The sequence below is a fragment of the Mugil cephalus genome, chromosome 10 (genome assembly GCF_022458985.1).
Source record: "Mugil cephalus isolate CIBA_MC_2020 chromosome 10, CIBA_Mcephalus_1.1, whole genome shotgun sequence".
Taxonomy (NCBI): Eukaryota; Metazoa; Chordata; class Actinopteri; order Mugiliformes; family Mugilidae; genus Mugil; species Mugil cephalus.
Genome location: NC_061779.1, coordinates 13,195,841 through 13,219,276, shown reverse-complemented (window position 1 = coordinate 13,219,276; position 23,436 = coordinate 13,195,841). Strand labels below are relative to the sequence as shown.

General features: G+C 43.4%; 2 protein-coding genes across 3 annotated transcripts in view; one reads left to right on the top strand and one right to left on the bottom strand.

The window, feature by feature from the left end:
* The window catches only part of ptprq (protein tyrosine phosphatase receptor type Q), a gene marked incomplete at its 5' end in the record, with an annotated part of 36,824 nt that extends 19,746 nt beyond the window's left edge, over positions 1-17,078 (top strand). Inside the window, 29 exons of the mRNA XM_047595862.1 lie at positions 19-173; positions 291-436; positions 1,693-1,864; positions 3,230-3,550; positions 3,638-3,913; positions 4,222-4,229; positions 4,472-4,613; positions 5,238-5,513; positions 5,648-6,016; positions 6,940-7,049; positions 7,251-7,437; positions 7,541-7,779; positions 7,912-7,981; positions 8,272-8,430; positions 8,644-8,935; positions 9,025-9,098; positions 9,208-9,307; positions 9,512-9,640; positions 11,026-11,070; positions 11,610-11,636; positions 11,815-11,896; positions 12,271-12,361; positions 12,547-12,623; positions 12,744-12,878; positions 13,025-13,153; positions 14,414-14,559; positions 14,679-14,814; positions 16,269-16,392; positions 16,480-17,078. Coding sequence (XP_047451818.1) covers positions 19-173; positions 291-436; positions 1,693-1,864; positions 3,230-3,550; positions 3,638-3,913; positions 4,222-4,229; positions 4,472-4,613; positions 5,238-5,513; positions 5,648-6,016; positions 6,940-7,049; positions 7,251-7,437; positions 7,541-7,779; positions 7,912-7,981; positions 8,272-8,430; positions 8,644-8,935; positions 9,025-9,098; positions 9,208-9,307; positions 9,512-9,640; positions 11,026-11,070; positions 11,610-11,636; positions 11,815-11,896; positions 12,271-12,361; positions 12,547-12,623; positions 12,744-12,878; positions 13,025-13,153; positions 14,414-14,559; positions 14,679-14,814; positions 16,269-16,392; positions 16,480-16,517 — 4,255 coding nt within the window. The remainder of the gene's footprint in view (positions 1-18; positions 174-290; positions 437-1,692; positions 1,865-3,229; positions 3,551-3,637; positions 3,914-4,221; positions 4,230-4,471; positions 4,614-5,237; positions 5,514-5,647; positions 6,017-6,939; positions 7,050-7,250; positions 7,438-7,540; positions 7,780-7,911; positions 7,982-8,271; positions 8,431-8,643; positions 8,936-9,024; positions 9,099-9,207; positions 9,308-9,511; positions 9,641-11,025; positions 11,071-11,609; positions 11,637-11,814; positions 11,897-12,270; positions 12,362-12,546; positions 12,624-12,743; positions 12,879-13,024; positions 13,154-14,413; positions 14,560-14,678; positions 14,815-16,268; positions 16,393-16,479) is intronic.
* A 2,499-nt stretch (positions 17,079-19,577) lies between these two features.
* iqsec3b (IQ motif and Sec7 domain ArfGEF 3b) overlaps positions 19,578-23,436 on the bottom strand; it is a 29,288-nt gene continuing 25,429 nt past the window's right edge. The window contains exons 14-15 of one of the 2 annotated variants that reach the window (XM_047597139.1): positions 23,340-23,386; positions 19,578-22,343 (exon numbers count right to left, since the gene is read on the bottom strand). In XM_047597139.1, the coding sequence (XP_047453095.1) occupies positions 21,924-22,343; positions 23,340-23,386 (467 nt within the window). In that variant the 3' untranslated portion in view covers positions 19,578-21,923. The remainder of the gene's footprint in view (positions 22,344-23,339; positions 23,387-23,436) is intronic. The other variant, XM_047597140.1, reaches the window with a different exon arrangement.

The window sequence follows — 23,436 nt, the reverse complement described above, 5'->3', positions numbered from 1 at the left end:
TATTGCTCTCTTTTTCAGGAATGAAACCACTGAGCTGTGGCAGAATGTGACAGAGACATCAGTGGTTATTAATGTGGACTCAGAGAGTCGCTACAATGCCTCTGTCTCCAGCTGGACCAGACTCGGAGATGGAGGAGTGTTGATCTACATCAGCTTTACTACCACTGATGCAGGTTCGGGATAATTCTTCCTCATCACACACAGTGTAATGTTTTACAGACCATTTGTGTGATGTTTTTCTCACTCCCTGAATATTTGTCTCCGTCCTGTGTCTCTGTCTTGGCCTTTAGAGCCATTTGATCCTCCACAGAATGTGACTGTTGTAAATGTGACCGCCTCCTCTGTCACCTTGATGTGGCACCCACCCACTGAACCCAATGGGATTATTGTACACTACACTATTTACTACTCCACCAACAACACTGTTACTGAACAGGTGAGTCACTATATAGGATATGCAGGTACTTTACGCATTAAAGTACCTTTAATCAATATTTCAATATCACAAATTGTGTAATTATTATCGAATTCTCATGTTCCGATTTACTCTAACAGTCATATGAACATCTTTACGTTAATTGTTTTTATTTAATTGTTTTGCTTGGCTGAACCACATCTCTCACTCAGGAGTTGGTGGAGACCAAAACAGTGCTAGAAGAAGAGTCTATGTCCTGGCTTCCCAATTTGGGGCTCGCTCGCTGCTCTTGCTCTCTTTGAATACTATTTATTGGTGCACTTCCACTCCTGACCAAAGAATACCATTGTGATACATTGATGTTAGGGTGGCGCTGTTGAGCTCCTGCCAGTTCAAATTCTGTCAGGTGAAGAAGACCAGCAGCGAGTGAGAGGACAGAGATGGAGCGCGTTAGGAAGTGTTGCAAAGATAAACGAAACTTCTAAATAAGTTCGAAAAACGTTACGAAGTCGATTCTACCGCAGTGTGTGTTGTGTGATTGAAAACTCTATGATTAATGGGGGCAGGTTTTGTCCTGTTTATTGAAGTAGTAGGCTAATTCCAGTACTGATTTCATTTCGGGCATGTTTTGTCCCATGTTACTTTGTTGTCTTTGTATGTGAAGACAGAACCCAGGCCTAGTAATGTTCCATGTCTGTCTTAAGATAATTCAGTGTGCTTCAATTTTTACTATTATTATTATTATTATTATTATTATTGTTATTATTATTTAAAGGAGCCGGATAGATGTTCAGTCATTTTTTGAACATAAATGTGAATGACATTCATTTTTCAAAATTAATCTGTGATAGTGTTTATTTTACACATGCATGCTGTATATACCCATATGTAACTTAATGTCCTGCAAAATTAACATTTTGGCACACAACACTGCCCAGATTCGATTTTGGCCCTCCACTGGCAAGAACACCCCTGGTCCATGTTGAACTTTGGCAGACTCAAGCACAGTTCCAAATAAATACTAATATAGGTTTCAATGTGTAAATAAGGAACAAATAGAATTAACTTGTTGTGGCCAAGTGCAACACATTAATCATACCGGTTTTAGATCTTGTTCTGTGGGCCACAAGTGGCAAAAAATAAGTAATACAAAGTACCAAGTTTTACAATTTTTTTTTTTTTTGATTTTTCTTTCATTCGTCACCCACCTACAAGAACACATCTTTTTGTTATTGTTTAAATGCCCGATTTGACCATGACCATTTTTGTCTCCACAGAGGGTTCCTGTTTCAGCCTCACCTGCCCCCGTCTCTCCTGATTCACCCGTCTTCTACACTCTGACTCGGCTCAACGGGGGCTTTAACTACACCTTTTGGATGACTTCCAGCACTGTACAGGGTGATGGAGGGGTCCAGTCCGAACCATTAAGCCTTCTCCTACCAGAAGACGGTCAGTCAGAAACACACACAAACAGCCACCTAAATACATCCAGGATACTGATGTTAATGAGATAAAGACAACCCACAGACACATACAATACATACGTGATGCTAGATAATAATTGCATGCAGAGGCTCAGAGTCTTACTGGAGGGCAGGTCTGCACACTTTTTTCAAAACTCTTTTAACTTTAAAAAAAAAAATCACATAAAAACTCTGCTGATGGAAAATGTAGCTCTCAGCCTGTTGGAGTGAAAGGAGATAACTGTCAGTCTGACAAACTGGCTGCCTGCGCTTTGAAGACAGCCAGTTTGTGCATCGCGAAAAATTGTGAGGGATTAAATAAAAAAACAGAGAGAAAAAGAGAGCTTGAGAGCAGAACCACTTACAATTTGATGACACAGAGAAATGCAGAGCTTGTCAAGCTCTGAGAAAGTTCATGCTGCGATGATGTTATTACCAAACACCGTAACATGTTGACATTTTGATGCCATGTTTGTTATGCTCAGTGTATGTGTCGAGTACGAGGTGTTAAATGAAGCTAATCTCTTTGTTTTTATGTGATTTTGGGAAAAATGGTGCAGACAGCCCCCACAGACTTTGTCCCATAGAGTTTTTATTTTTTATGCATATGTAGTTAATTTTTTTTTTATGTTTTGTATTGTGCTTATTGTGAATTCTCTGTCTCTAAATGATTACTGCTCATACTGATCATACGTATCTCTACCTGTGCTCTAGTTGCTCCACTCTCAGCCAAGCACCGGATCTCCAGGGCACCTTGTCTGTCCCGCACAGCCAAGCCCAGCAGGGGCTCACTCCCCTGGGCTCAGACCCTCATACACACATGGCCTCTCACATCCACTCATTCGTCTTATGGATCTCTCAAGTTTTCTCCCCGCTTTCCCCCTCGTCATACCATTTATTTTTTTCTCCTTCTCTGTGTACTGTGTTATTTTGAATAGAGCGGACGCAATGAACAGGATGAGTATCTCTCCTCAACTTTCTCTCCCTTTCACTTCGTGATTTTCTCGTACAGTTTTCTCTTCTGTAAAAGAATTGTTGGTTGTGTAAGGTATCGTGTTAGGCTTTGTTAACTGCACTGTTTGCCTTTGCTGTGTTTCTATGTTGGTAAAGCTATTTAATGCTGTATTGTTCCACATCATACTGTATTATTTTCCATTGCAACAATGCTGACAATAACTGTAACCTTGACTGGTGAAAATGATGATGATGACTGGTGCACTGTTCATTTTCCCTGTGTCATAGTGTGTATGGTTGATTGATGCCCTACGCTGATGGCTCACAGTATTAATCAGACTTGTCTCTCATAGTGGTTAATAATAGTAACACCGTTCTACTTGTCTCTTTTTTTTAGTGCCGAGCGACTCGGTCAAGAACTTGTCGGCTCAGATCTTCAGTTCCACGGCCATCATTGTTAGCTGGGACCCTCCGCTGGAGCCAAACGGCCGTCCCTACTACCTGCTCACTTTACAGGAAGCCGGCATCTCCCCAAACGTGTCCAACCAAGGGACTCCAGCTGTCAACAAGACCACCAAGCATTCCACAACTGATAATATCTTCCTATTCACCAAACTCAAGAAGTATTTCCCTTACGTGCTGACTGTAACTCCAGCAACTAGTGCTGGCCCCGCCTATAACCATACCAGCACAATGTACCTCAGAACAGACGACGACAGTGAGTTTGTCTACACTAACATCTTCTTATAAAGTTGGGCTCATGTCTTAGTGTAACACTGATTTGTCGGTGTGCGTTTCTCTTTAGTTCCTAGTTCCGCTCCGTCGCTGGTGTCCACCCGTAACCTGTCTTCGTCCTCCATCGCTGTGGTTTGGCAACGCCCTCTAGAGGCTAATGGAGAGATAACCGAGTATACCCTCACCCTATTTGGCCCGGGCGCCTCCAACACAACACACACCCCCAACACCTCGTTCATCCTCACCAATCTACTTCCATACACGGCCTACAATCTCACTATCATGGCTGCAACGCGTAAAGGCTCAGGGCCTTACCTGCTGCTGCAGCTACACACAGATGAAGACGGTAAGTTTAAAAACAGGCTTAAATTATAAAAATCTGGGCATACCATATTGCCAGGCAAATTTTTCCTTTTTTAGTATTTTTAACCACCCCACCCTACAGTTTAGGCCCAGCCCCCTCCTAACTGACAATACACACACCCACAACACCCGTTCTTTGAACTCACCCTCTGACCCAATGGATCGTGAAAATCACACTTCCATTCACGGGGAAACTCATCACACACGCCGCTCACACAAACTTACACGCTTAATTTAAACAGCACATGATTGGGATCTGCCTCCCGTAACTTGACATATACAACCCCACAGCGTGTCGTGTGCGAATGGACTCCTCGACCAACGGTAATACACACGACCTTCCACAGTCACACCGGTCGCTAATCAACATAGGCGGTAATAGTCATAATTTCACACTCCAGATGCCACTCTGCAGTGACATTATACTTTCAAACACATACACATTTATTTCACTCCGGTAATAAAGATTGGGTGATTTAATCTCCAATGTTTTTTTTTTGTTTTTTTTTATGTGTGTGTGTGTGTGTTGGAACAAATGTAGAATTCCTCTGGTTCAGCGACCACAGAGTATCTATCAGGCTTCAGGCCCCACAGCTCCTATGAGATCAGTGTGTACAGTTACACCAGAGTGGGCCACGGCAATCAGTTCAGCAGCCCTGTGACCTTCACAACCAATGAGTCAGGTAAAGTCCACACTGCCTTCACGCACAACTTAAAAAAAGGACATACATCAACCCAGATTCAAGTTTCTGTTCACAGTTTGGGGTTTGAAATTTTCTTAAAATAAATTATAATAGTGTATGCATATTATCTTCATATTGGTTACAATTTAAGTCAAAATACATTGTCTCTCAAGGGGTCTTAAAGCCCAAGCAGGTTAGAAGACATTGCAAAATACAAAAAAATATATATTTATATATATTTTTTACATGCATAACAACAATGTAAAAATATTAAATGTGACAAAGTAAGAACTCAAAACAGAAGAAGTGGCAAATCCATAGCTGAGCAACAATATCCAACACCACAAATGTAAAAAAAATATATTATATATATATTATAATTGCTTATGAATTGCATATTGCATGTGAATTGTTTCAGTCCCAGTGGAATAACAGTACCTTGCAATCAGTTCCCATTAGTGCACTACTACTACTGTATTGTACATTGTAACAGTTTGTCTTTATACAGACAAGTGACCTAAACTAGTTTTCAGTTTGCAGACCAACTGCAAATGTTAAACTGAAATGAATTCGAAAGCCGCAGCCAGTGTATTAGCTGCCTCTTTCCTCCCTCTCTGTCTGCAGTGGCTGACGCTGTAGGGAACCTTTCCTGCTCAGGACTGAGCTGGGATTCAATACAGCTATCCTGGGAGCTTCCAGACAACCCTAATGGACAGATCCTTTTTTATGAGATTGTAGTGGCGGCAGACCTGCAGTCCTTCACACACCAGGCCCACACGCCAGAGTATACAGTAACTGGGCTTTTACCTGACCAGGAGTATGCGCTCACTGTAGCTGCAGTCAATTCTGCAGGACCTGGAGACGCAGTGAACTGTACAGCCTCCACACAGTCTGAATCAGGTAGTCGATCTTATTGTTCAGACATTTGCGCATTCAAGTCACAGATCCGGGAGAAGCTGCTCCCCATGACTTAATTGAATTGCTGATTTAATACAGAGTGAAAACCTGATTAAATCCTCTTTGTCTCCTAACAGTCCCAGCAGCTCCTCGCTTCCTCGCCGTCTCTCAGTTCACGCCTAACAACGTGACACTTCAGTGGGCTCCGCCGCTCTCCATCCCCGGCCTGTTGAAAGAGTACTACATCGTCGCACAGCTGCTTTCGACTGTTTGTGAACCGCATGTACCAATTACTGCTCATCAGAGCCCAGAGGACGATCTGGGGTCTGGCTGCGTGGACAACAATGTCACCGTGTCATTAAATGCTTCAAATAGCGCCGAAGAAAACAGCGTCACACTCCAGTCCCTCGCTAAATACAGAGTCTACCGCTTCAAAGTGGCTGCTGTGACCAACGCTGGAGTAGGGGAATATACACACTGGAATTATGCACGCACCCTGGCTGGAAGTAAGAACATCACAGTGGTGACATGACCTTTTTGAGTTGCCAGAGGAGAACTGGCAGTTATTCAGGGCCTTAGGAATAATATTTGACAAATAATTCAGTCGTTTGTTCCAGGGTATAGCAGCGAAATCATGGCTTTGTTTCACTAACAGACTGAGCAAACACAGGCACTGTCAATAGTATTCATCTGTAGATGTTAGGGTTTTGATTAATAGTAGGGATAGCATTATAGCAACCAAGCAGGTAATTAAATAATTCCGCTGTAGTTCATCCTCAACTCACTCCCCTTTTCAAAGCATCTCTTCTAGTGTTAACAGAGTTATTACAAATGCATTTGACGATACAGTGATAAAGAACAATTCAATTAAAGACAGAACAGATTATATAAACGGGTTTTAACAGTGGGGCAGCAGGGAATTGTAGCAATTAACACTTCAGTGAACATAATTAAAGCACGTACCAAAGTTTTGTAGACTTCAGATTCATTAACCCTCAGTGCTCACTGGCACTGTCTCTCCACAGCGGTGCCACGGAGCTAATAAATACTCATGTAAGAGGATTGTAGCTCAGCACAGTCCCAAATGAGGCAAAAAAAAAAAAAACTGCCACATGACAGCATCTAATAAGAACAAACACACTAGCCTGTTATTCCTACCTAACACTGGTGTGATCACTTTGAATATGCCATGTTTTACATTTTAAAACCTTTAATATAAAGCATACATGATATTAGACCAAGTGACATATAACAGCTGACGTTAGTGCAATCTTTTACGGTCAATTACATGACCTCCCTGGAAGTATTAATGCATGCATGGAAGTCTGCAGTGTGTCCAGTTTCTGGAAGAAGAATTACACATTTTTTATTTAACATTATTTAATTAACGTCACATACATTTCAGTGCATCTCTAATCTCCTCCCTCAGACCCAGATGCTCCTCCTCGTGACCTAAAAGTGACGTCCACCTCCAACAGCCTTCGCATTGCGTGGGATGCTCCAGCTGTTCTCTCTGGGCCGACCTCATATCTTGTGCAGGTGGCCTCACTGCGTTACATTTTTCACAAACATAAATGTGTCACCAATGAGCTAGAAAACCCAGATGTTCCCAGTAGAGACTAACAGTTATGTTGGGGACTTTATAACAGTCGCCGCGGCAGCAGCAGCTTAAGGGCAGGGTGATTTACAGCGCGTAAAAATTAAGTATTAATGTTTCCATTTACTCTCTTGTTACGTAAGGTGGACGGCCCCGGTGTGAACATCTCAATAGTCCGGGCTCCAGGAGAGCTGATGACTGTTGTTGTGACTAACCTGACAGCCTTCACTCATTACTTTGTGACTATCACTGCCTTCACTGGTCCGCTGGAGCACGCCGGCAGCGATGGGAAAGCCATCGGGCCTCTTGACTTTCAAACACTGGAGGAGGGTTAGTACGCATCTTGTAGTATCTACCCTAGCTGCTGTCCCTGGTTAAATTTAACCAAATAATTACTTTTCTCTTGTGTATGTAATTCCTTCTCTGTGCCTAGAGCCTAAAGACCCTCCCAAGAATGTGAACATCTCAGTTATCCCAGAGGAAGTGAACCGTGTGAGAGTGACCTTCAACCCACCAGAGGAGCCCAACGGAAACATCACGGCGTACTTTGTGTATGTCTACAGCCAGAATCAGCTAGTTAAGAACGTCAGCCTCGATGTCATCCAGAATGAGCAAAACACACTGGCTGCTGTCATAGAAGGCCTAAAGGGGGGACAGACCTACAGTATACAGGTGAAGAACACGCTCACTGACTAGAGCTGTACAGTCGGCCCATCCGTCATCACTCCACAAACTTTTAATTCCTTTTTTTGCCATGTGTCGGTCTGTTTTCATCCCTGCTTTCTTCCATTTGTGTATTTGTAGATTTCAGCAAAGAACGGGGCTGGCAGGAGCCCACCCAGCCCACATGTCCAAGTAACCACGGGGATCAAAGGTACAAGACCCCCCTCTCTTGCCAGAAGAGCTCTACATTGTTTCTCTCTTCCTTATTGCAGCAGTGATTCACAAGTTTGAGACAGAGTATTTCCCGTGCCCAGATTTACTGCGCAGTAGTATGTAGGTTGGTTCTGACACAGCAAACATAACTCAGCAGTATTGTCAGATTTGATGTTGACTGGCTGCTTTACAATGTTTATAAATGCAAACGTAACACGATAAAGCCACATGTTCCTTGTGTACTCACCCAAAAACCTGTGTGTGTGTGCACGTGTGCGTTTCTTATAGCCCCGTCCAAGCCAACCAAAAGACCCGAGGCAATGCTGGGCCATGGAGGGGTTGCCATGGTAACCCACAGGAGTATCACCATCCTTATGCCTGCCTGTTTCTATAGTGACGACAACGGACCAATCACGAAAATTCAGGTCATCGTGGCCGAATCAGGAGGTATGACGGCGAAAAGACACTGACAGCCGTCACTTTAAGTCTGATACACTTTGGGTGTTGGTCTTTTTGATGTTTTAAGACCAGAGCTCATGCTCGGGTTTTACAGGACGTCACTTTGACCCAAGCTCGCAAAAGACAAAAACGTAAACGCCAAAGGCCTCAGCATCAGAACTTTAACTGCAATCTCTCTCCAACTTCCTCATCCCGTCACAGTGAAAGACAGCGAGAACCTGACCAACTGGAAGAGCGCGTACCTTCATCGTCCTGCCCCTTATCTGACTGACGCGGGGTTCCCCAACCCGCCATGTCTGATGGAAGACGGGGCATCACGTATGAATGCACATGTCAGTAGCGGTCGCAGTGTGTCTGGAGACGGCAGACATCTGGTGAGGCAGAACCACACTGCGGCGGGGACCTATGTGATTGGAGACAAAGACGACTGTATGGTGGAGAACAACACTTACCATTTCTGCAATGGACCTCTGAAACCTAACTCTGTCTATGTGTGAGTGCACAACCCGCTGGTTTATATATATGTTTTCTACAAAGCATAAAGGCAAATCTTGACTGCCCTTTTTTTTTTTTTTTTACCAGGTTTAAATTCAGAGCAACAAACATCAATGGCCAATACACAGATTCAGAATACTCAGACCATGTCAAGACTGCAGGTAATAATACTGGGGATAAATCTTTACAATGTACATGACAAGGTTGATTGTGTAACATTGTTGTTTTTATTTTATGTTGCCCCTTCTGACTCTCTCCCTCCCTCTGTAGCAGATGGGCTGTTGACTAGAGAAGAGAAGATCATTCTGGGTTTTCTGCTGTCCTTCTTTTTGGCCGTGTTACTCGTAATCATCATCTGTGGCTCAGTCAAGTAAGATGGCAACAGTCACTCATGTTCCTTTGCCAACATTACACATTTACCAGAACGTGCAAACCGAGCCACATGCACGTATGACTAATAGCAAACTGCGACATTTGAAATAAATAATTTCCATTTTGTAGTTTATTATTCGTTTATCTTGATATTTACACGTTGCATACAGTTTAACTTAATGCTGTTTTCTTGACCTGTCAGGATCCATCAACATAAAAAGGAGGGCGTGACGTATTCGCCCAGAGAGGCAGAGATTATTGAGACAAAGAGTAAGCTGGATCAGCTGATTGCTGTTGCAGATCTGGAGCTGAAGCAAGAAAAACTCAACCGGTAAGTCCGCGTTCATCTTAATCTTAAAGCGTCACTCGTCAGATGTAACATGTTGACAGCTGACAACACTAAATGATTTCAGGCTCGATTTGGCCGCTCCAGACGTGATTTTGAATCAACAGTTAACAAGACAAAAATCCCTTTGCTGCGGCTAACTTGTTTGTGGTGCACTCCTGTCAGCACAAAATCTTCTAGCCTAGCGCTGTAGAGTCGGTGCAGAAATAGAAGCAGCCGCGCTAAGACGCCAACGTGGCTTCATAATTTATCTTTAGTTCTCTGCAGAGCAGACAACTCAAAGTGCTTTCCTCCAGCCATCCTCTTCTACAAATTTAGCATCTAGCTTTTCTGTCATTTTTTTTTTCATCTAGCTGCTTTGTTGTCTTCTGTATTGTTTGTTCTCTGGCACAAACAAATGCGCACGCAGCAAGTGCTGCGAGCCCCTCTCCCTTTACAAGAGTCAAGCTTAGTGGCGCTTGTTACAAGATAACTGGTTGTTCAAAGGACGTGAGAATCGGGAAAAGAAGCATTTGCGATGTATTTTTGCAGTGTTCAATTTACTGTACAAATGGCAGTTGTGTTTGTCGCTCGGTAGAGCAGTTTGACTCATTATCCTCGTCTAATTATCTCATGCTAGACCCTGAACCCCGTACCGCTCCTGACAATCAGGCCAACGGCCTCCGTTGCTTTGCGTGAGGAGGAATAAGATGCAAATTGTAAAGTGCTTCCAATAAGACTTTGTCACTGAAGTGTATAAAGCTTTATGAACTCCTTCATAGCATCTCCCCAGCATCTAAAGACTATTATACGTCCCCCACGTAATGAAGAGACATTAAAAAACAAAAGATAAACCAGTGTAGCTGAAGAAAATGCCTGTCTTCAACAACGACAGGAAGAACAAGAACACTGAAAACATAAAACCTTCGCAAGAGGAGATAAATCACTGAAAGTTGTTCTTCTCGTTGGGAAGATAACGGTCCCATACGCTACATTCACACAAGACATACTTCCATCTGCAGTCTTTCATTTCCCAGTTCATTAGGGCAGTTGTCTTCAACGTTTTTCAGGCCAAGGGCCCCCAAACTGTTGGAGAGATTAAGTAGTAACCCCCTTCCTTCATTCATGTTAATGTGTATTTAACGAAATTTAAATTTGTGTTGGGAATTTAAAAAAATATACAAAAAATGTCTGATCAACCAACGATTTTGCGATCTCTTGCTGCTTTGCTGGCACCAACATCTCTGCTTAACTCACACAGCAAGATGAGATCTTTATAAACACTACCATTCTCAGAGTTGACGTAATTTCCTTGCCACCTTTCCTTGCACGCAGACACTCGCATAGGTTTCAGCTTTGCCTGTGTCTCACCGAGCAATTTCTCCCCCCAGGTACTCTTCCTTTTTCTTTAGACGGAAAGAGATTTATGTCATCCAGTAAGTTTTGTGTTCGTCGCGTGACTTTGTCTGCATGTCGTACTTTTCAATCTCCACTATTTTACAGTGTCTTTTGTGTGTGTGTGTGTGTGTCATCATCTCGTTACCCATAAAGCCTTGCATTAAAGCGTCTGCCTGTGCTGCTCGTTAAGCCGTTACTGGACAGTGGGATGAATCTGTGGTCGCAGTGTTTTTTACACTCTCTTTATACACTCTCTGCCTGAGATGGTTTTAATTTGTTCAAAATTGCTCAGGATGATGATGAGGCTGCAGCTACAAGTCGCAGCACTGAGAAAAAACACCTTCCACATGAGAATATGTTTCTTTTATGTTCACATACTAAAACATCAGAGCGTAATCATCCGATTGAAAATTGCTAAACTTTATTTTCTTAAAGCCACGTCGCCGTGTACTCTCTGCAGCAAGGATCAGTTGAGCTGTCATGGACAGAAACACCAAGCTGTAGGCTGTGATTATTGCACTAATTTGTTTATTTTTGCTTGATTTTTCTTTTTTTTTTGCCTTCTATTTTTGTCCAGGCTGCTCAGCTACAGGAAATCACTAAAGTAAGTCGGGTCTGTCTAAATGATGCGCACACAGTAGCTGCACCGTGCAGTAAATCAACATATTCTGTTGCCGCTATGTGTTGGGATAAGTTCACAGAAATTTGCATATTGTTGTTGTGTTGCGTATTTGCACAGCTCTCTCACGTACAGTGTGTTTCTCTCCCATCCTCATTACCAGGCCTGTCAACAAGAAGTCTTTTCTGCAGCACGTAGAGGATCTGTGTGCCAACGACAACGCCAAGTTCCAGGAGGAGTTTGCTGTGAGTGTTTTGGCTTCAACCTCGACCTGTGTTTATCAAACCTATAAATGCATAAAGGGAGGTGACATAATAGGAAACTGAAAAATCTGAAAAGAAAGCTACAGTTTACAAATAATAATCTACTCTATATATTCTATTCTAAATACATATTTCTTTGTCTATTGTGTGGTCATGTATAATAGTAAAGGTTGAATGTGATAATGAAAAAAATGTAAGCTTCCCAAGTGGGTGCAGTTTTTTACTTTTTTATTTTTTACTCCAGGCCCAATTTTTTTTTTCCGTTAGCAGTTATAATATAGGAGTCCTGACTTTTAACCTTGGTGTGTGGATGTGGATTAATGCGGGTGCTGATGTATCAAAATTTATCCCTTCAGGAGCTCCCAAAGCTGCTGCAGGACCTGGCCACCTCAGACGCTGACCTGCCCTGTAACCAGTCCAGGAACCGCTTCCCCAATATCAAACCTTGTATGTGATCAGACTGAAAATTAGATGGTCTAGTCTACGTGGGTGGTATTTAGTTTAGTTTCATGTTGTGGCTGATCGGTATATGTATAATATGGCGTACTATAATGTGTTGTAGCTCCGTCATGAATTACATTTCATTGTGTTGGTTTGATCACAGTTGTCTTTTCTCACTGATCACCACTTAGACAACAACAACCGAGTGAAACTCCGCTCACACAGTGGACCAGTAGGCTCAGACTACATCAACGCCAGCTTTGTCTCAGTGAGTTCCAGCTCCTAAATGACAGTTAACAGCATTTAATCACGACTCTGTTAAATACGTAAATCTCCAAAGTTTCCTCGTTTCATAAGCTTCCTTGTCTCTCTTTTTCTGTCCACATAGGGCTACTTGTGTCCCAATGAGTTCATAGCCACCCAGGGTCCTCTGTCCAGCACTGTGGCTGACTTCTGGAGGATGATCTGGGAAACGGGAACGCGCACCATCGCCATGCTTACACAGTGCTATGAGAAAGGCAGAGTGCGTCATGAGAGATTTGCCACTGTTATGAAACATTAGTAGTCAGCATACAGGATACAGGCTCGGTTTCAGGCATCATTCCCAGGAGGGTTTTACCTGCTGTGGAGAACTGATGTGTTTTTATATGTGTTTGTGTGGCATTTCAGATCCGGTGTCACCAGTACTGGCCCGAGGACAACAAGCCAATGTCAGTGTTTGACATCGACATTCTCATCTCAAAGGTGTCAGAGGAGGTCTATCCTGACTGGACTGTCAGGACCCTGAAAGTAGAAAAGGTAACCTGACTAATAAGCACTCAAAAAGAAACGCACACATCACATCCACCTGTTAGGCCTGAAACGGCAGAGAAAAAGTAGCTATAATATATTCTTATGCTAATAGTGATTTATAACTATGCAGTGTGCATGTATATCGATACAGTTTTAAAAGGTTTATAATGATAAAATTGATGTTATTCTTTATTTTTATTTTATAAATCACCGGAGAAAATCAAAAACAAGCTGGTTAATCCGTCAGTGCTATCCCAGTTTCCCAGCCAAAAAATACAAATAAACCGTAAAATATCGGCCACAACATTAAAACCACTGCCTGCTTATTTTTTACACCTATACCAACACCGCCAACCGGTAAATAACGTTGAACCCCTTACAAGAGGGGTCTTCAATTCAACGTTTTTCAGGCCAAGGACCCCAAACTAATGGAGAGATTAAATATGGACCCGCTACCTACTATATGTGTTCTATATTAAACTCGACCTAGTGCTATTTATAAATGATTATTATCATAATTTTGTATTCAGTATTAAGCTATCCATTATCCCTTTACTAAAGTATGTTGGATTCATGTTAATGTGTATCAAAAGAAATGTAAGATATATATATATAATGTCTAATCAACCAAAGATTTTACGACCCCCCTGCAGTACCTCCCCGGACCCCCTGTTGAAGACCTATGTGTTACTATATCATATTCTTCTGGGAAACCTGGGTTCTGGCATTTATCTTGATGTTACTTTGATACGTGCAGTTGACTGAATATTGTTACAGACCAAGCGCACCCAGTCATCCATCCATCACATTTTGTCCTTTTTAAAATCCCTCAAATTCTTCTACTTGCCCATTTTTTTCCACCAAAAACTTTAAGGACAAATTGTTCACTTACTGCCTAATATATCCCTCCCACTGACAAGTGCCACTATAATGGCTTAGTGTGTCATTCACTTGACCAGTGATTATGACCAATCCCCTGTGGATCGGTTCCATGTATTTATTGTTTCACATTACTATCATATTGTTTGGACAATGAGAGGGAAGAACTAAAATTAGTGTTATGCAGTGACATTATCCGGATGTAAAATGAGAGGGAGACAAGAATATTAAAAAAAGCTCAAAACACAATGAGTAATCCTGGATGAAAGGAACTGTGTGATTAAGCATCAGCCGTGGACTGAAAGGACTGAGCTGGAGCACATCTGTGAGTACAGATAGGAAATCTAACCTTGTGTTGCTGTTTATTGTGTGAATTCCTCTCTGCAGCATGGGCACTACATTTTGGTACGCCACTTCAACTACACGTCGTGGCCTGAGCGCGGGGTTCCAGAGTCGTGCAGCACACTTATTAATTTTGTCAAAGCCGTGCGAGCTCACAGGCACGACAACACCACCATAGTGGTCCACTGCAGGTACTGTACGACGGCGGTTTTGTACTATATGCTCACAAACTCACAAATAAGCGATTTTATGCAGTGTAACAGCAGACAGCCTAATGGCGGTCGTTCTCCCCTTCCCTCTGTTTTATCAGCGCCGGTGTGGGAAGAACGGGCGTGTTCATTGCTCTCGATCACCTCATTCAGCACGTCCGAGATCACGACTTTGTGGATATATACGGGCTGGTCGCTGAACTGCGCAGCGAGAGGATGTGCATGGTACAGAATCTGGTGAGTGAAATGAGGCGGTAAATTTTATTCTTGCGCCTACATTTCATAACAGAGAGAGAAGAAACAGAAGACAGACACTGCATTTTATCTTAAGTTGCTCTAATGCACTTGGAAACATCAAAGAATTACAAATGGTGGCTGTCCTACTTTCTACTACATAAAATATTTGGAAAATTTCGATATTGACAGAGGGAATGATCTGGCAATGGATTAAAGGCAATTGCTGAGTAGGACCCCCCCCCCTCTCTCTTCCCCTCCTTTGAAACCACGTGAACATATCCATAAATTCCCCCGGTGATTATTTATGAACCTCTAGTGTGTCTCAGCGTCTGGTTGGACCCTCGGCTCTAGTCCTTGTGCTTCTGCTCAGTTTATTTGTTTCATTATTTCTATATGCTCTGCACAATTTCTTTGCCTCCGTGTATTGGTAGCGACGCGCAAGGCTGTAGTTTGTGGAGACTACAGCATTTATTGGGCTAAGTCGTCATTCAGATCAGTTATTTATGAAGTGTCAAATGTCTTGTCCTTGTCAGATGGCTACCATTTTATCTAAGCCATGTATCGAAGACACAGGACGGCAAATGTGAAAGTAAACATCCATCAAATCTTGCATTTAATTCCAGTTAACTTCCGTACTTTTTAATTTCTACTATAGAATGGCCATAAATGACACTTACAGCTAACACTACAAGTGTTCTCGCTTATGTTTACATATAAATGACTAACCTTACCTCACTAATTTAATTGAATTCGGGATGCATTAAAGGTTGTCTGGCTGCTCTTTTTCCCTTTAAATTGCAAAAAGTGTATCTCCACAGCCCCAGAGGACAGCAATAAACTTGTATAAAGGGATAATTAATTGATCAAAGTAAGCCAAGGACAGCCAAAGAAAGCGTCAGTTGGCTCCAGTGTATCATTATGTCAAAGTTTATTAGTATCAGTAAATTATCTTCAGTAATTCAAGTTCCTATCTCTCCCGAGGAAGGTGACTACTGAGCATGCTCAGTTCATACTTTCTCCTTTGTCCATAGTTTTGTAGAGAATATGTAGTTTTTTAAAGCAACCTGCACCGATCAGGCATAACATTATGACCACTGACAGAAGAAGTGAATAACATTGACCATCTTGTGACAACACAAACACAACACAAAAGGGTCCTATGTTCCCCGGACACATAGGGAACAGGGATGATACCATCTCCAGCAGGATGTAGCTTGACACAGGCACACACAGGAGAGTTCCCTCTCTTCAACTCAAAAGCCCAAGACACCACTGGACACCCTCAGAAAACCCATGTTCTCTGATGAGACGCAACTGTTTTGGAGGCACAAGAGACACAATATTAGGAAGGTGGTCATAATGTTATGCCTGATGTGTGCATGTTCAGCCGGCAAACGGTTCAAAACAACACGTTCTTGGAAGAGTCAAAATGTCCAATACATGTCTGAATTTAGGCGCAGTACATCTTCCTGCACCAAAGTACACTGGAACTTCTAAACAACAAAGGCAACAGCCAATCCATCTGGTTTGTGAGCTACTCTGCTCTGGAGAAGATGGACTCCCTGGACACCATGGAAGGTAAACACATAAGCGCTAAACCACATGCACACTCTCAGAGAAACACGCAGCACAGTGCTAACCCCACACGTTTGTATCGGCCTTCAGGTGATGTTGAACTGGAGTGGGAGGAGACCACGATGTAAAAGAACGACTGACCAGTTGCCGCCTCTGCCCGCGCGTGGTTTTCAGGGTAACTGGCAAAAAGCCATGTGCACAGACCCTGTGCACGGGGCCGCTGCCTCCACCAAGCAACGTTAGCGGATTATGGAGGAGGAACAGGAGTTGACCATCGCTGTGACATCTCTGTTGACTAAGATTTTGCCGCTGCACTTCAGACCCTCTTCTGAGCACAGTCCTCTCTTGAAGGCACCTCTTGTCCACTTCTTGTTTCCAAAGTGAGAGCAAAACAGAAAGAGGCCACTGGAGGACTTTCAAACAGTACAGGGTTAAAAGAGAAAGTGTGAGCTGATTGTGGCGGCTCTGTCACATCTTTTTGTAGGCCTACAGGTACTTTGCACAAATTGATTCCACTATTGTTATTGCTTTATTATGTCAATATTGTCTATGCTTTTGTATGATTTATTCAGCCAAAAATGGTAAAGTTGTTTTTTTTTTCAGCCTCTTTGTAACTTTGTCTGTGTCGAAACATTGTTTATCCTTTCTTGAAAGAGTGATTTGCAAAAATAAAAATAACTTGCATTTTTTCTGGCCTTGATGGTAATGGTAAAACTTGACATATTTTCCATTAGTCTGCCCCGGATCAAATGCTGTTTTCCTTCCTTTGTGGAAGCAGCATTTGCAGTTTGAGGCATTAAGGCCTGTCCACACGCAAATGATTTGCTCAATGATCCTGTATCATCCTAAACCCCAAGCTGCATGGTGTATTTGGTTGTAGGAACCAAAGGCGTGAGCGACATTTCATTTGGAGCACCATATGCTGACCAACTGTATCAGTTGTATGAGATTAGTTCAACTTGATGTTTCCACCTACCATTGCTATATCTTTCTGTATTCCATTAATAGTTTGTGGTCACTCGTGGCCACATTGCTGCTAGTCCCTTTTCTGTGTGTTTATGCCTCTTTTCAGTTCGGAGTTTTCCTGCACCCTTTGCATAAATGTCAGCTTGGACTTGATTAGATGAGATATTGGTGTTCAAAGGTCAAAGGGTTGAACGCCAAACTGGTTAGCACTGCTGGCCTAGTCTAGTGCTTTTTATAAATTTACATTATTATTAGCATTTTGCATTAAATATTAAGATATTCAAATAATATATGTTCAAATTTCATATGTAGAACAGTAGGGAGGCCGTGCAACTGCCATAAACATACATGCCTTTACCTTTAAACGAACCTAAATGTAGTAGGGACAGGGAATCACCAAAACATTTTGGCCTCAGTTGGCTGATGGGAGCGAGGTGCACTGTTAGCTTCTCTGCAGCGTGCGTCTGGATTTCACTTGGGGACTGAGGTCACGTCCACACGTACGAAAGCGATCTGGCTTTCCTTGGCGTCGTATCGAGTATTTCTCCGTACATGTCGATCCAACACGAAATCGCATCTAGTTGTAGAAAGGCTGTAGTACATATCCTAGGCCTGTGCGTGGCGCTGTTTGTGCTAGAGACCTCAGCCAAAAGAAAGAAAAAGAGGCGGAGCATGCGTGTTCGTGTTAACCTTGCACGCTGTACAGTCCGTAATCCTTTTAAACTCATGTCAGTGGTGAATCAACAGTATATTGAACCTAACCACCCAACGAGGGTTGATATCTGATGCAGCACCGTCACAAGCTTGTAGTCCGCCGTTAATGTTGTTATGAGACGCTGGGAGCTAGAGGGTCAGGGGGCGAAATTGCAGAGTGAATCTGGTTCTTTTTTAAAATAAAACACCATGAACAGACTCTGGGTCGTATTTCCTGTCGCTAGATCAACATTACGCTATCATTCCGTAGCAGTTCTAGTTGCTCAACAGAGCAGATTGCATCAGGACAGGAAATCCGACACAGAATCAACGTAAAACACTCCCGCTCCCTTTCAAAATAAAACACAATATGCCGTTCACGTAGCCTCAGAACTACACATCAACATTACGTCATGGCCGAATTGAAGTGGAGCAGCATACAATCATTTATGATACAACACATTCTTATTATAAGGACAATAAAAGAAAGGACAAAGGCTGGAATGTAATCCCGCGGTCTTGTGTACGTCCAGGATTATCGCGTGATCTCATGATATCGCGTGAATATGGCTGGCTCGCAAGCCAGCGCTGCGCTGCCGTTCCGTGCCCGTGTCGCGCCCGGTGAGTATTGACGCTGAGTGGAGGACGGACCAAATTTTCGGATTGACAGGTCTCGGCTGGGGTGGCGCTCCACTGATGAGACAACTGAATAAGTGGAGTGCTGACTGAAAGATAACCTCAATTTATCCCTTCACTAAAATATGTTGGATTTATGTTAATGTGCATTAAGATAAATTTTAATTTTGAAGGAGAAATTAAAAAATATATATATATATATGAGGCCTCCCCCCCTGCAGTACCCCCACGGACGCCCTAGGGGTCGCGGACCTCCTGTTGAAGACCTATGGATTAATGGATGGAGGTTCTGAACACACAGGAAAATATCTTGAAACTTGACTAGTTGTTGGAAGCAATCAATCACAATTATAGTAGTTACTGCAATAGGAAATTGCAAATTATCATCTTGCGAGTCCTGCTGTTTAGAGAATGCAGTAGGGAAGTACCGCATTAGTGTAATTATAACGCATACATACTGTAACTGCAGTGTTCAAGGTTGTGTTTATGTACTCCGCTGTCTCCTCCAACGCCCCTTGACGTTCTCAGCCGTAACTATGCAAAAACAAAGGCCCGGGGTAATGCAGGCAACGAAAAAAGTTTCCAGAATATGCACCCTCCCCCGACCTCTCACACACACGCACCACCCGCACTACAACACACAAACGTGATGTTCAGACAAGTCAGATTCAGTATTGCCTCGGGGCTGACCTTGTCCACTAATTAATGAGTTCAAACCCAGAGTGCTGGGATGATGCAGGAACACCGGTGCGGACTGATTTTCCCATAAGCTCCTTCATCCCGCTGTCTACCTAGCACACCTGGTGCAAATACATTCATTAGAAAGGCAGAGATTACTACAGACACCGGGACGGTAGCGACGTCGACGCACACAGAAGGACAGTCTCAAGGCGGAGAGTAAAAACTACTTTATTCTTTCATTCTCTTCAAACAGAAAAAATTAGAAATTCCATTAGTAAACATGTTGATCTTTAAGAAATCTCCTTTTTAGAAATATCGTGAGGGTGCAAAGATTAATGACTGTGCTCCACAGTGAGGATGCAGATTGGTGCATCTCCATGACTACCACGGAGAAGGCAGGGGCGAAAGGGCAGAGAGGAGGAGGGAAGTAGAGAGAGGGAGAGCAGAAAATGACATCAATCAACCCAACATGCCCTGGCAATAATGATACAAACATAGAGTCAAACTCCTCCCGTGTACTGTAAATGGAAAGAAAAAAAAAGATAAATAAAAATAACATGCCGTATAATACAAGTTTAGAGTAAACAGAGTGGGGTCGCTGACTTGAGAAATCAAGCAGTTTCTAAGGTAAATTTAAGCAGAATTTGTGGTTGCTTTGGCAGCTATGTGCACGTTTGTGTACGTCAGTGTGTCTGCATGTGTGCACTTGTTTATAAACCTCTGTGTGTGTTTGTGTGCGTGTGTGCGTGTGTATATGACCTGTGATTTACTGTACGTATTCGCCAATACAGCATAGCCCTTTACACACCTTCACAGGTGTCACAGCCGTCTTTTAATAATCCTGTGCTAACATGACATAATTTAATGATGAATCTGTAATAATGTCAGTGTTCGTTACCACGGTAACCGGAGTGTGTTCTATAAAAGCTGCCTGTCTCTCCTTCCTCTCACAGCGGTAGCATTTAGGACACCCCCCTGATATTAGATGTGAATAATAAATAATAACTATAATAACTATAATATCCTTTTTTTAGCTTTTAAACTAGATCTTCTCTGTACAAATACACACGTAGATACTCACACTGGGCAAACCAATCACTTTTTCAGAATAAATCTATTTTTGTCTATTTACAATATATCCAATATATTCTGTGGTGCAAAAGGTACAAGACGTGTTGGGTATGTCTCAGTCGGGTGATGCTTGATGTGCTGTACAAACCGCTCGAAACCATCGACACTGGACTGAGGACGTGGCGATGAGATCAATAATTGTTCCACGGACATCTTCAGTTTTCCCCCTGATTTGACATTCAGAACAGAAAAGCATCTCTGCTTATATAATATCGAGTAAGGAAAATATAATAGGTGAGAGAGGATAGTAATGTTTTGAGTGAGGTGACCTTGGTCTACCCTGTGTAGAGTAATTTCACTTCATTTTTAAACTAAACCTTTAAGGAAAAAAACAGTTTCTGGGCAGAAATCCAAAGGTAACATTAATATTCACACACTGTAACCCATTAGGAGTAAATGTACAGGAGGAAAGAGGCTTCATCTGCCTGCTTTGGGCTTGTTTTTTTTTTTTTTTTTTTTTTTTTGATGAATTACCAGCCTGACTCCCTGTTGCTCATGAGTAAGCAGACTGAACACACAGTACACAAGCACTTTCCTCTCAGTGCAGCTCAGATGTGCAGGAACAGTACTACATGTTGCAGTGCGGCAAACTCTTTCCTGAGCTCTGTCATAGCACAACTCCACAGAATCAGGCCAGCGACATGCTACTACCGGGATATAATCCAGCAACGCGGCTTTAACGAAACGATGAAGCACAGAAACATGATTGTCATCAGGATGTCGGTTTAGGTTTGTGTAGTACGTATACTGTACATGATGTGGTAGAGATGGTAAAGCCTTTCAGTGTTTTCACATATACTGATTATCTCTTCCCTAGAATGCAGGAAAATGCAGGAACAAATAAGCTGCTACTCTTCTTTCTTCGTATTATGCAGAGATGAGAGGGGAATGATTACAGTGTAGAGAAGCTGGGGTAGTTGTGCAGAAATTATTCCTCACTGAGTGTGCTGAGTGTGGTGTTTTGTAATGGAAAACTGGACCGATAAGAGTCGCGAATGTCGATATCCTGAAAGAAATCAAACCCGGATTTTGTCCTTTTGTACTTAGAGCAATCTCGTGACCTTTCAAGGGGCTGCCAAGCGGCTTTTCTGACATCGTCGCTCGGTTTCACACTTAAATCTCACAGATACATTTGCTGGACGGGTGACATTTAGAAATGCAGCGTGTCCATATCCCCTAAAGAGTGTGAAATCTGGACGAACAACAACACCAGCTACCAGGTAACATGTCGGTGACAAAAGGGAAGGAGAAAAGTCATCTTTCAGAATCAAGGCGACCCAGCTCAGTCGCTGTGAATAGATTCTTGGTTTTCTTTACTACTTTTGCGCTGCTTTTGCTTCACGATTCAGAGTGGAGTTGCTCTCCGGCATGTGTGTGTTCTCGAGTGCACGGCTCATGTCCGGCCCGTTCGTAAAGTGGCCAGTGAGTCAAACGATGCTGCGGGAGCCGCTGGAGTTGCGCCTGCGGGTTAGAGGCATGGTGTGGTGGAGGGGCATGGGTGAGTCAGGGGGACAGAACTGGTGGGGGTGGTTGTAAGGTGGAGGGGGGGGCGGCAGGGGAGGTTGGGGGCCGTCTCCCTCCCTGACGCGGACGGGCGTCGACAGGGCCGACTGGATCAGCTGGTGCGTGGCCGGACCTTGGCTGAGGAAGGCCTCCATCCGGCCTCGCCCGCTCTGGTCCACGACGATCACCTTCACGATCTGCTGGCACTGGATGAGTGTTTCTGGGCGGAGCTCCCCCGCCTGGATGGGGCTGAGGAGGGCGGGGGGCGCGGCCAGGGCCAGGGGCGTGGACTCAATGCTGGGCTGGCTCAGCTGATAGGTCTGCAGCCTGTTGTGAATTGACACCTAGTTTAGGAACAGTCAGAGAACGCATGAGGAGTTACCAGCCTGAACGCAGCCTCTACGCAGCCCTCTGGTGTGTTACGCACGTGGGCATGCAGGCATGCAGGTAGGTAGTACGCAGAGCGAGCGCATGCAGAATACGCACTCATTTCCCAGTCACATGATTAACGACCTATCTCAATCATGTTTTTACGCAGACCAGCCCGGAGAGAGAAAAGGGTTGCGGGGTGAGAAGAGATCTTAGGATTTTTGGAGTTTATATGTGTGTGTGTGCGATCATGTTGAGTGAGTGGCAGAATGAGGGGCTAAAGGATGAAGGAGTGCCAGGGGAGGGGAGAGGTGACACCGAGGGCGTGGTGTCGGTCCAACACAATAATTTACAACTCTGAATGACTGACTGTAAGGCAGGGGGGAGGCAGAGGAGGGAGTGGGCAAAGGAGTAAAACAGAGAGAGGACCAGAAAGTGGAAAACATCTTCTTTCACAATGCTTAGGAAGGGCTGGTTTTACAGACACACACACACACACTCGACACACTGTTAACAGTATCAAGCTTATCTGGCTTTGTTGATAGTGTACTAAGAGCCAGCCAGGCTTATGGCGGCTTGCATTGGCTTATACAGTCAGGCTGGAGAGCAGCAGCTGATGATAGAGAGGGATGTTGTATTAGCGAGTAGAGTGGCTGCTGATCTACTCATGATTCACAGAAAGAAAAATGTTTGTACCACCACTACCACAGACTCCTCTCAGCAGCCTTTGTATTTTTGGCTGCGTAGAGAGGAGGGAGGGGATGAGGGAGGAGGGAGGGGGCTGCCTCAGGCGGATTTTTTTTTTTTTTTTTTTTTTTATAGCAAAGCATAAAGCACACTTTCTTTTCAGGATGAGGCTTGGTCCCCGTCTAACCACGCGCTGCACACACGCTCAAGTACAAAAACCACGCCCACAAAGCTGGAGACGCGGATACTTACCTGAGGGAGACAAGAGCTGCTTTGGCACTCACCTCTACTGTGTTGTTGTTGCCGGTTTTATCGTACGGATCCTGTTGGCCTGTGGGGAGAAACAGGTCTATTTGTAGGACAACAGGCAGAATACGGAAT